General features: G+C 42.4%; 1 protein-coding gene across 1 annotated transcript in view; it reads right to left on the bottom strand.

The window, feature by feature from the left end:
- Nucleotides 1-1,196: 1,196 nt before the first annotated feature.
- LOC139579579 (ankyrin-3-like) overlaps nt 1,197-14,226 on the bottom strand; it is a 258,392-nt gene continuing 245,362 nt past the window's right edge. Inside the window, exons 45-48 of the mRNA XM_071408336.1 lie at nt 10,116-10,199; nt 7,768-7,911; nt 6,654-6,833; nt 1,197-4,145 (exon numbers count right to left, since the gene is read on the bottom strand). Of these exons, the coding sequence (XP_071264437.1) occupies nt 4,131-4,145; nt 6,654-6,833; nt 7,768-7,911; nt 10,116-10,199 (423 nt within the window). The 3' untranslated portion in view covers nt 1,197-4,130. The remainder of the gene's footprint in view (nt 4,146-6,653; nt 6,834-7,767; nt 7,912-10,115; nt 10,200-14,226) is intronic.

Raw genomic sequence — 14,226 nt, 5'->3', positions numbered from 1 at the left:
TACTATAATGAATACGTTCTGTACTGTAATGACTAAGTTCTGTACTATAATGAATAAGTTCTGTACTATAATGAATAAGTTCTGTACTATAATGAATAAGTTCTGTCCTATAATGAATAAGTTCTGTCCTATAATGAATAAGTTCTGTCCTGTAATGAATAAGTTCTGTACTATAATGAATAAGTTCTGTACTATAATGAATAAGTTCTGTCCTATAATGAATAAGTTCTGTCCTATAATGAATAAGTTCTGTCCTGTAATGAATAAGTTCTGTACTATAATGAATAAGTTCTGTACTATAATGAATAAGTCCTGTCCTGTAATGAATAAGTTCTGTCCTGTAATGAATAAGTTCTGTACTATAATGAATAAGTTCTGTCCTATAATGAATAAGTTCTGTCCTGTAATGAATAAGTTCTGTACTATAATGAATAAGTTCTGTACTATAATGAATAAGGTCTGTCCTGTAATGAATAAGTTCTGTACTATAATGAATAAGTTCTGTCCTGTAATGAATAAGTTCTGTACTATAATGAATAAGTTCTGTACTATAATGAATAAGTTCTGTACTATAATGAATAAGTTCTGTCCTGTAATGAATAAGTTCTGTACTATAATGAATAAGTTCTGTCCTGTAATGAATAAGTTCTGTACTATAATGAATAAGTTCTGTACTATAATGAATAAGTTCTGTCCTGTAATGAATAAGTTCTGTACTATAATGAATAAGTTCTGTCCTGTAATTAATAAGTTCTGTACTATAATGAATAAGTTCTGTACTATAATGAATAAGTTCTGTACTGTAATTAATACGTTCTGTACTATAATGAATAAGTTCTGTCCTGTAATGAATAAGTTCTGTACTATAATGAATAAGTTCTGTACTATAATGAATAAGTTCTGTCCTGTAATGAATAAGTTATGTACTATAATGAATAAGTTCTGTACTATAATGAATAAGTTCTGTACTATAATGAATAAGTTATGTACTATAATGAATAAGTTCTGTACTATAATGAATAAGTTCTGTACTGTAATGAATAAGTTCTGTACTATAATGAAAAAGTTCTGTCCTGTAATGAACAAGTTCTGTCCTGTAATAAGTTATATTGTAGTCACTTAAAGAAGAGAGAAGTTGAAAGGTTTTCATCAACAGTACTTCTCATCACAATAAAAACACAACAGGAAACAGGACATTTACTTGTACATTTTATTCTCTATCAGCCATAAACACACTGCAGCATTTGATTATTATACCGTTTTAATAAACTAACACATGCCCTCCGTAAATATTTATATATGTATAATATCATATATGTATATAAATGCCGTCACCAAGGAAACAGAATGCTGATTGGTTAAATTAAAAGTCGGACCGACCAGTCACAGTGAACTTCCACTCGTTTTGCATTTGTATCACTTTGTTTTGTTTTTTTTAAATTATTTTTAAACATCACTCACAGTAAGCAGTGATATCAGTGAAGTACATACATGACATGTGGTAAATACATACAGTAGCTAATGAATGTGGTAAATACATACAGTAGCTAATGAATGTGGTAAATACATACAGTAGCTAATGAATGTGGTAAATACATACAGTAGCTAACGCTCTGAGCTGTGAATGATGCTGTGTATACATACTTTCAACCTGCTTGACCACACCTCTAGTCAGGTGTGTCTCTGTCCTGTACCTGCCCTCATATACTTTCTACACGGGCCTTTCCCATTGGCTAGACATACAGAACCCAGCCTACATGGGGCTATCTGATTGGCTACAAATACTGTATTCTGCCTAGATGGGCCTTTCCCATTGGCTGGACATACAGAACCTAGCCTACATGGGGCTGTCTGATTGGCTACAAATACTGTATTCTGCCTAGATGGGCCTTTCCCATTGGCTAAACATACCATTTCCTGTGTCCTTGTGCCCAAAGCGCGGAGGTGCGCCCCCCCTGACAGTCAGGAGTGCAACGTGGTTGTTGTGAAATAAAGTTCCTTTTTCTCTTGTCGTCAAATTCACACACAAACACACACAACCACTAACACCTGGTCCCACACTCTCAAGGGCCGATAAGTAATCAATAATCACATTGATAAATCAAACGAAGAACCATCCGAGAAGCTCTCGTACCAACCTCGGGTCTGTGGCACAAATGGCTCCCTATTCCCTATATAGTGAACTACTAGTGACCAGAGCCCTATTCCCTATATAGTGAACTACTAGTGACCAGAGCCCTATTCCCTATATAGTGAACTACTAGTGATCAGAGCCCTATTCCCTATATAGTGAACCACTAGTGACCAGGACCCTATTCCCCATGTAGTGCACTACTTATGACCAGGGCCCTATTCCCTATATAGTGAACTACTAGTGACCAGGGCCCTATTCCCTATATAGTGCACTACTAGTGACCAGAGCCCTATTCCCTATATATTGAACTACTAGTGACCAGAGCCCTATTCCCTATTTAGTGCACTACTAGTGACCAGGGCCCGATGGGTTCTGCATAGGGAATAGGATGCCATTAGTGACACAGAAACCTTCATATCAGAGGACTGCTTCTAAACGAGACAGTCATGATCACACCTTATCAACTTATTCACAGCGTATTCACCATTGGGAAAAAATAAATAAATAATTGAATTTCCTAATAAAAGGAAACGCCAAGTCTCCATAACAAACCAACAAACCAAAACCAGTTCCTTATCTAGATAGTGAACTGAACCAAAACTACAGAAGAAGAAGTTCAAAAACAAGGAAATAATTGAACCAATAACAGAGAAGATTGCTGTTTTTACCAACCACTCCCGTCATAGCAGCAATTCAGGTCTGACACACACACACACACACACACACACACACACACACACACACACACGCTTGCACTAATTCACATGCACACACGTCAAACAATGAGAGGAGGTTGGAAATGTTACAAACCATAGAGAGAGTTTAAAAGACAGGAAGAAAGATAGATAGATAGAGACAGAAAGAGAGAGGGAGAGAGAAAAGGATCAAGGCTATATATATTATTAACCATATCTCAGCTATGATCGTCACCAGCTAACCAACCAATCATGCCTACTCTACCTGGTAATGGAGGGGACTAATAAGGTTGCCTAGGTTACAGATGACAAACGTTTTTTTTTAACCACATATTTAGATATAGCTACTTTCTGAAGACAGGTAGAACAAGAACACTAAAAACTCCAGCAGCAGGAAGCAGGAAGCAGGAAGCAGGGATTGGGGTTAAGGGTTGCTACAGGTGACATCGTGATATCTGACCTTTTTTAAAGAAAGGTCAATATGAGGAAGAGGAAGTGCTATAGTTTTCATGTCGTAGAATAACTAAGAACTGTAGTACCAGTGACAGGTAGTGCTGTGAGGTGTTACTGTAGTACCAGTGACAGGTAGTGCTGTGAGGTGTTACTGTAGTACCAGTGACAGGTAGTGCTGTGAGGTGTTACTGTAGTACCAGTGACAGGTAGTGCTGTGAGGTGTTACTGTAGTACCAGTGACAGGTAGTGCTGTGAGGTGTACATCATAGTGTCTGTTAGTCCAACCACCTACTCTAGCAGTACAACACATATATGCCTAATGTCTGTCTGTGTTCTACCACAGCATCAAGATCCAATACATACAGAAAACAAACATGGAAAAACTCTCTTTGGTCACAAAAAAAAGGCAAACGGAAAAAACACACAAAGAAGAAAACAAAAAAGAAAGAAAGATAATAAGTGAATAAGCAGGTTAAGACCAAACAGTAGTGGCTGTTGAAACAGGAAGACAGTGGTAGGACTGAGGTGCACTCTGGGATTGCATGTGCCTGATGCATAGGATTGGTGGATCTTCAGGGAAAGGGGCGGGGTCAGAGGCCGAACAGGAAACTAGCGAAGCGATAAAGGAGGCCTGTTATTCCTTTTTCTCCCCTCTTCCTCCTCATCCCCTCCTCCCCTTCCTCCTCCTCTTCCTCCTAACAGTAGAGGTGGATGAGGTGATGAAGGTGCTGCTGGAGGACGTGGAGTCGTGACCCCTCAGAGGGGTCGTCTAGTCGCTCCAGGAGAACCTGCTTCCAGTTACCACAGGCTCCTCCCCCCTCACTACTGTCCGTCTCTGGGTACGCCCCTTACACATCTTGGCCCTGAGGGAGGAGGGGGGGAGAAGAGGAGAGGTAGAGAGAGGGAGAAGAGTGGGAGAAGAGGTGGAGGGAGGAGAGAGGGAGAAGAGAGGAGAGGTAGAGAGAGGGAGAAGAGGGGGAGGAGAGGGAGTGGGAGGAGAAGAGAGTAGAGAGAGAGAAAGATGGAGAGAAAAAGGAGGACAGAGAGAGAGCGTAGAGTAGAAGGTAGAGAGAGGGGAGACAGAGAGAGAGAGAGGAGAGACAGGGTGATTAGTACCTCTGATAGTCAAACTAAAAGCATGGATAGTAAACAACAGCAAAGGGAAGAAAGGCAGAAACGGACGACAATGTAGGAAGTAAAAAGAGAATGTTAGAAGGAAAGAGATTGTGACAATTCAACAGTTACCATGGTTCCTTCACACTACATTGTGACAATTCAACAGTTCCCATGGTTCCTTCACACCACATTGTGACAATTCAACAGTTCCCATGGTTCCTTCACACCACATTGTGACAATTCAACAGTTACCATGGTTCCTTCACACCACATTGTGACAATTCAACAGTTACCATGGTTCCTTCACACCACATTGTGACAATTCAACAGTTACCATGGTTCCTTCACACCACATTGTGACAATTCAACAGTTACCATGGTTCCTTCACACCACATTGTGACAATTCAACAGTTACCATTGTTCCTTCACACCACATTGTGACAATTCAACAGTTACCATGGTTCCTTCACACCACATTGTGACAATTCAACAGTTGCCATGGTTCCTTCACACCACATTGTGACAATTCAACAGTTACCATGGTTCCTTCACAGCACATTGTGACAATTCAACAGTTACCATGGTTCCTTCACACCACATTGTGACAATTCAACAGTTACCATGGTTCCTTCACACCACATTGTGACAATTCAACAGTTACCATGGTTCCTTCACACCACATTGTGACAATTCAACAGTTGCCATGGTTCCTTCACACCACATTGTGACAATTCAACAGTTACCATGTGTTCCTTCACACCACATTGTGACAATTCAACAGTTACCATGGTTCCTTCACACCACATTGTGACAATTCAACAGTTACCATGGTTCCTTCACACCACATTGTGACAATTCAACAGTTACCATGGTTCCTTCACACCACATTGTGACAATTCAACAGTTACCATGGTTCCTTCACACCACATTGTGACAATTCAACAGTTACCATGGTTCCTTCACACCACATTGTGACAATTCAACAGTTACCATGGTTCCTTCACACCACATTGTGACAATTCAACAGTTACCATGGTTCCTTCACACCACATTGTGACAATTCAACAGTTACCATGGTTCCTTCACACCACATTGTGACAATTCAACAGTTACCATGGTTCCTTCACACCACATTGTGACAATTCAACAGTTACCATGGTTCCTTCACACCACATTGTGACAATTCAACAGTTACCATGGTTCCTTCACACCACATTGTGACAATTCAACAGTTGCCATGGTTCCTTCACACCACATTGTGACAATTCAACAGTTACCATGGTTCCTTCACAGCACATTGTGACAATTCAACAGTTACCATGGTTCCTTCACACCACATTGTGACAATTCAACAGTTACCATGGTTCCTTCACACCACATTGTGACAATTCAACAGTTGCCATGGTTCCTTCACACCACATTGTGACAATTCAACAGTTACCATGGTTCCTTCACACCACATTGCGACAATTCAACAGTTACCATGGTTCCTTCACACCACATTGTGACAATTCAACAGTTACTATGGTTCCTTCACACCACATTGTGACAATTCAACAGTTGCCATGGTTCCTTCACACCACATTGTGACAATTCAACAGTTACCATGGTTCCTTCACACCACATTGTGACAATTCAACAGTTACCATGGTTCCTTCACACCACATTGTGACAATTCAACAGTTACCATGGTTCCTTCACACCACATTGTGACAATTCAACAGTTACCATGGTACACACACACACACACACACACACACACACACACACACACACACACACACACACACACACACACACACACACACACACACACACACACACACACACACACACACACATACAACAAAACACACACACACATATACACTTGCAACATAAACACCAACACACACACACACCTCCTGATGACAGATCCGTCGTCCTTGACCGTCTCTCTCTCCTCCACTAGAGATCTGCTCTGATAACCCCCCCCCCCTATGTACCCCAGAGACTGAGAGAGATGGAGGAGAGATGGAGGAGAGATGGAGGGGAGATGGAGGGGAGATGGAGGGAGAGATGGAGGGGGAGATGGAGGGGAGAGATGGAGGTAGAGATAGAGGGAGAGATGGAGGGGAGAGATGGAGGTAGAGATGGAGGGAAAAATGGAGGGGAGAGATGGAGGGGAGAGATTGAGGGAGAGATGGAGGGGAGAGATGGAGGGAAGATATGGAGTGGAGAGATGGCTATTCTGATTGGCTGGTTGGAGGCTGACCTGTGTGAAGTCGTCCCGGGCCGTTGGGAGGTCAGAGGTCAGGGTGGGGTCACCGTGCTGCGTCTCGGTCCAATCCCCCTCCACCACCACCGTGTTCCGCTCCACACGGCTGACCTCGCGACCTTCATCTGAGTCCTCCTCACCCCACACTGAGTCAGAGTCACGCTCAGAAAACGTCACCTAGACAGGAAGGAAAGATTGCAATAACATAAAATACAACATGTAATTGTTGTTGTGTGGTTAAGTCCCACTGGGGCAGCACATCATTAAAATGTATGAACACACACACACACACACACACACACACACACACACACACACACACACACACACACACACACACACACACACACACACACACACACACACACACACACACACACACACACACACACACACACACACACACACACACACTACCGTAAGTGTCTGTTAAACAGAATATATTATTACTTTGAAAAGATACATCAGGTATAGTCTGTTTTGAACAATTCAAACACACCAGGGGTTTTCACTGTCTTTCTACTGTTGTTTTATTTCTTTACTTACCTATTGTTCACCTAATACCTTATTTACACTATTGGTTAGAGCCTATAAGTAAGCATTTCACTGCAAGGTCTACAACACCTGTTGTATTCAGCGCACGTGACAAATAAACTTTGATTTGATTTGGGCACAATTCTACTTCAATTCCAGTCTGTTCAGAAAGGAAAACTAATTCCCACATTGTCCTCATTGAAAAGCATTGAAAAGAACAGGAAATGGAAATGGAATTACAGTGTACTTCCTGTATTGCGTGGAATGGCGAACATCCATAAAGATAAGTAGAGTTCAGATATGACGTCATTGTTTTAGTACTGTCCAATTTGTTTTGAAACTACGGTGCGCGATATGGTTCAATGTGCCAATAAAGCAGTACGATCGTTTTATTCCCCTTCACATTTCCAGCATGTTGAAACTAAAAGTGGGATCATGTTGTTGCTTATACAGGAAAAGAGAATCAACACAGAGAACTGTAGCTGTAATAAATGGGGGCTGTCATCTTTATCCACCTTTATCCGCTATTGATCTGGTATTGACCCCGACCCTGCCAAACACATATACACACCCTCACCTCTGAGAGATCTCTGTGGCTCCTCAGCGCGGTCCTCTCGACCACTCTGGAGTATCCGTCTCCCTCCTCCGCAGGGGGGGCACCCCCCTCCTCCCTCTGCGACCCCTCACTCGACATCACCTGGCGGTTCACCTTACGAGTAGTCTGGATGGAGAGGGCAGAGGGCAAAGGTCACAGAACGGGTTAGGGTAAGTCACACACACACACATACAGTGGGGCAAAAAAGTATTTAGTCAGCCACCAATTGTGCAAGTTCTCCCACTTAAAAAGATGAGAGAGGCCTGTAATTTTCATCATAGGTACACTTCAACTATGACAGACAAAATGCGAAAAAAAATCCAGAAAATCACATTGTAGGATTTTTAATGAATTTATTTGCAAATTATGGTGGAAAATAAGTATTTGCTCAATAACAAAAGTTTATCTCAATACTTTGTTATATACCCTTTGTTGGCAATGACAGAGGTCAAACGTTTTCTGTAAGTCTTCACAAGGTTTTCACACACTGTTGCTGGTATTTTGGCCCATTCCTCCATGCAGATCTCCTCTAGAGCAGTGATGTTTTGGGGCTGTTGCTGGGCAACATGGACTTTCAACTCCCTCCAAAGATTTTCTATGGGGTTGAGATCTGAAGACTGGCTAGGCCACTCCAGGACCTTGAAATGACAGGTGTGTGATCAGGGGTGTGATCAGGTGTGTGTGATCAGGTGTGTGTGATCAGGTGTGTGTGATCAGGTGTGTGTGATCAGGTGTGTAACACTTTGGGTCCACAGAACCAGTGGTGGAAAAAGTCCCCTATTTTCATACTTGAATAAAAGTAAAAATACCCTAATAAAAAATGACTCAAGTAAAAGTGAAAGTCACCCAGTAAAATACTACTTGAGTAAAAGTCTAAAAGTTTTTGGTTTTAATAACACTTAGGTATCAAAAGTCATTTCAAATTCCTTATATTAAGCAAACCATAAAAATCTTGTTTTTTTTCATTTACGGATAGCCAGGGGCGCACTCCAACACTCAGACATCATTATCAGATAGCCAGGGGAGCACTCCAACACTCAGACAGTCCTTACAGATAGCCAGAGGAACAGTAGGGACGACTCAGGCATCATTACATCTAGTCTAGGTGAGTCACGTCCAGCACTCAGACGGCAGTAGGGATAGACCAGGGGAACACTTCAACACTCAGACATCATTACAGATAGCCAGGGGAACACTCCAGCACTCAGACGGCAGTACGGATGAGCCAGGGGAACGCTCTCAGCTTACTCAGACCACCAGATACAGATGGCCAGTAGGGAGCACTCCAGCACTCAGACATCATTACAGATAGCCAGGGGAATCACTCCAACACTCAGACATCATTACAGATGAGCCAGGGTGAACACTCCAACTACTCAGACATCATTACAGATAGCCAGGGGAACACTCCAGACGACTCAGACATCATTACAGATAGCCTAGTGGGACCACTCCAGCACTCAGACGGCAGTAGGGATAGACCAGGGGAACGCTCCAACACTCAGACATCATTACAGATAGCCAGGGGAACACTCCAGCACTCAGACGGCAGTACGGATGAGCCAGGGGAACGCTTCAACACTCAGACATCATTACAGATAGCCAGGGGAACACTCCAACACTCAGACATCATTACAGATAGCCAGGGGAACACTCCAACACTCAGACATCATTACAGATAGCCAGGGGAACACTCCAACACTCAGACATCATTACAGATAGCCAGGGGAACACTCCAACACTCAGACATCATTACAGATAGCCAGGGGAACACTCCAACACTCAGACATCATTACAGATAGCCAGGGGAACACTCCAACACTCAGACATCATTACAGATAGCCAGGGGAACACTCCACACTCAGACATCATTACAGCCAGGGGAACACTCCAACACTCAGACATCATTTTCAAACTAAGCATGTTTGTTTAGAGAGTCCGTCAGATCAGAGGCAGTAGGGATGACCAGGGATGTTCTCTGTTTATTGAGACCGTCTAGATCAGAGGCAGTAGGGATGACCAGGGGTGTTCCCTTGATAAGTGTGTGAATAGGACCATTGTTCTGTCCTGCTAAGCATTCAAAATGTAACTAGTACTTTTGGGTGTCAGGAAAAATGGATGGAGTTAAAAGTACATTATTAAGTAAAAGTTATCAAAAATATAAATAGTAAAGTAAAGTACAGATACCGCAAAAAAACTACTTAAATAGTACTTTCAAATATTTTTACTTGAGTACTTTACACCACTGCCCAGGAATAGGATTGGGAAACACTGATATAATGAATGAATGACAGGAACCGAACTTTGTCTTAATTTCCACGTATGCTTACCTTTCTGACCACCGTGTGTCCATGTTGATCTGTGTACTGCTCCTCTGTCACAGTCTGAGGAGAGATGTCTGTCATCTCTTCCTGCTGCAGAGGGAGACAGACACAGTCAGCACTGAGTCCTGTCATTACACTGATTCACCACAGGGGGCACTGAGGCCTGTTATTACACTGATTCACCACAGGGGGCACTGAGGCCTGTTATTACACTGATTCACCACAGGGGGCACTGAGGCCTGTTATTACACTGATTCACCACAGGGGGCACTGAGGCCTGTTATTACACTGATTCACCACAGGGGGCGCTGTTCCCTATATAGTGTATATGACACCAATAGGTGTCTCCTATAGGCCCTAGTCTAAAGTAGTACCCTACATAGGGCATAGGGTTCCATTTGGGAGCCACTTGAGACTGCACGGGACACATTCATGAGGAAACACAACAGGAAAACATTTTAAAATGTTTTGCAACGGAAAATGAAAATGAGCGGGTTTTTTTTCCATTTCAACACAGCAACCCAACCCAACACAGCATCCCAACACAGCATCTCAACACAGCATCCCAACACAGCATCTCAACACAGCATCTCAACACAGCATCCCAACACAGCATCTCAACACAGCATCTCAACACAGCATCACAGCACAGCATCTCAGCACAGCATCCCAACACAGCATCTCAGTACAGCATCTCAACCCAGCATCTCAACCCAGCATCCCAACACAGCATCTCAACACAGCATCCCAACACAGCATCTCAACACAGCATCTCAACACAGCATCCCAACACAGCATCTCAACACAGCATCCCAACACAGCATCTCAACACAGCATCCCAACACAGCATCCCAACACGGCATCCCAACACAGCATCTCAACCCAGCATCCCAACACAGCATCCCAACACGGCATCCCAACACAGCAAAAAAACGAAACAAAGAGATTGTTACAACACAAGTAAGCGTGAAAAAGCGTGAAAAAGTTAAATATACACAGAATACACACATCACTGGGTCTGATATGATAATGCTGTCGGTCAGTACAGAATACACACATCACTGGGTCAGATATGATAATGCTGTCGGTCAGTACAGAATACACACATCACTAGGTCAGATATGATAATGCTGTCGGGTCAGTACAGAATACACACATCACTGGGTCAGATATGATAATGCTGTCGGTCAGTACAGAATACACACATCACTGGGTCAGATATGATAATGCTGTCGGTCAGTACAGAATACACACATCACTGGGTCAGATATGATAATGCTGTCGGTCAGTACAGAATACACACATCACTGGGTCAGATATGATAATGCTGTCGGTCAGTAAGGAATACACACATCACTGGGTCAGATATGATAATGCTGTCGGTCAGTACAGAACACACACATCACTGGGTCAGATATGATAATGCTGTTGGGTCAGTACAGAATACACACATCACTGGGTCAGATATGATAATGCTGTCGGTCAGTACAGAATACACACATCACTGGGTCAGATATGATAATGCTGTCGGTCAGTACAGAATACACACATCACTGGGTCAGATATGATAATGCTGTCGGTCAGTACAGAATACACACATCACTGGGTCAGATATGATAATGCTGTTGGTCAGTACAGAATACACACATCACTGGGTCAGATATGATAATGCTGTCGGTCAGTAAGGAATACACACATCACTGGGTCAGATATGATAATGCTGTCGGTCAGTACAGAACACACACATCACTGGGTCAGATATGATAATGCTGTTGGGTCAGTACAGAATACACACATCACTGGGTCAGATATGATAATGCTGTCGGTCAGTACAGAATACACACATCACTGGGTCAGATATGATAATGCTGTCGGGTCAGTACAGAATACACACATCACTGGGTCAGATATGATAATGCTGTCGGTCAGTACAGAATACACACATCACTGGGTCAGATATGATAATGCTGTTGGTCAGTACAGAATACACACATCACTGGGTCAGATATGATAATGCTGTCGGGTCAGTACAGAACACACACATCACTGGGTCAGATATGATAATGCTGTCGGGTCAGTACAGAATACACACATCACTGGGTCAGATATGATAATGCTGTCGGTCAGTACAGAATACACACATCACTGGGGCTGATATGATGATGCTGTCAGTCAGTACAGAATACACACATCACTGGGTCAGATATGATAATGCTGTCGGGTCAGTACAGAATACACACATCACTGGGTCAGATATGATAATGCTGTCGGTCGGTACAGAATACACACATCACTGGGTCAGATATGATAATGCTGTCGGGTCAGTACAGAACACACACATCACTGGGTCAGATATGATAATGCTGTCGGTCAGTACAGAATACACACATCACTGGGTCAGATATGATAATGCTGTCGGTCAGTACAGAATACACACATCACTGGGTCAGATATGATAATGCTGTCGGTCGGTACAGAACACACACATCACTGGGTCAGATATGATAATGCTGTTGGGTCAGTACAGAATACACACATCACTGGGTCAGATATGATAATGCTGTCGGTCAGTACAGAATACACACATCACTGGGTCAGATATGATAATGCTGTCGGTCAGTACAGAAAACACACATCACTGGGTCAGATATGATAATGCTGTCGGTCAGTACGGAATACACACATCACTGAGTCAGATATGATAATGCTGTCGGTCAGTACGGAATACACACATCACTGGGTCAGATATGATAATGCTGTCGGTCAGTACGGAATACACACATCACTGGGTCAGATATGATAATGCTGTCGGTCAGTACAGAATACACACATTGCAAACTGGACAAACAACCACTGGATCAGACAAAGGTCTCCCATTCATCACACGAAAGAGAGGAAATCCCATCATGCTGTTTGTTTTAAACAATCACCATCCGCAAAATAACTTTCGAACTTTCTCCTCAAGCCACAGAGACTCTGGGGTCCACATGTTGAAGCACCAAGTAAAACCACACGTCCCCCCAGGGAGGCCTTCCTCTACATGCCTACATGCTGAAGCACCAAGTAAAACCACACGTCCCCCCAGGGAGAGCTTCCTCTCTGTGGGGAAGGTACCTGGATGATAACCCTCCTCCGTACTACTCTGGGGGTCAGAAACTCCTCCTCATCAGAAGTCATCTCACCCACCTCCACAGCTACCTCCTGGTCGGGGCAGCACAGGTGCATTGTGGGTCATGACATACCATTGGATGGGTCTAAAATGGCTTCCTGTTCCCTATATAGTGCAATACTTTTGAGGTCCCTATTTTCTATGTCCTTTTGGGCCTCGGTCATAAGCGGTGCACTATATGGTGAATAAGGTGCTCTTTGGGATGCCGACATTTTGTTTTGTTGGTGAGCAAAGCAAGAGGGAAGTGTTGATGATGTCATGCTGTGCCTTCCTTTAGTTTCCTTATTTGAATGAAGTGGTTGAAGGAAGCTTTGATTGTGTTTTATTTTTCAAATCTATAAAGTACAACAAAACGTGCTGAAACTGGGAGCTTCACACCACTCCATATCATGCAAAGCAACATAGTGTAGAAAATTAGTTTTTGATTGGCTAAAGAGCAACAGAATGTGGTTTTGGTCTATTCTCAGTAAAGCACACAGCTGACAAAATATGAGGAAAGCATCAAGATAAGTGAAGCAGATGGAAAGACAACCAGAACCGTAAGGATATACAAATAAATAAAGACTGTAGAATACTCTCTATATAAATAAATAAAGACCGTAGAACACTCTCTATATAAATAAATAAAGACCGTAGAACACTCTCTATATAAATATATAAAGACCGTAGAACACTCTCTATATAAATAAATAAAGACCGTAGAACACTCTCTATATAAATAAATAAAGACCGTAGAACACTCTCTATATAAATAAATAAAGACCGTAGAACACTCTCTATATAAATAAATAAAGACCGTAGAACACTCTCTATATAAATAAATAAAGACTGTAGAACACTCTCTATATAAATAGATAAAGACCGTAGAACACTCTCTATATAAATAAATAAAGACCGTAGAACACTCTCTATATAAATAAATAAAGACCGTAGAACACTCTCTATATA

The sequence above is a fragment of the Salvelinus alpinus genome, chromosome 6 (genome assembly GCF_045679555.1).
Source record: "Salvelinus alpinus chromosome 6, SLU_Salpinus.1, whole genome shotgun sequence".
Taxonomy (NCBI): Eukaryota; Metazoa; Chordata; class Actinopteri; order Salmoniformes; family Salmonidae; genus Salvelinus; species Salvelinus alpinus.
The sequence above is the reverse complement of the archived record's forward strand: the minus strand, read 5'-3'. Positions and strand labels throughout refer to the sequence as shown.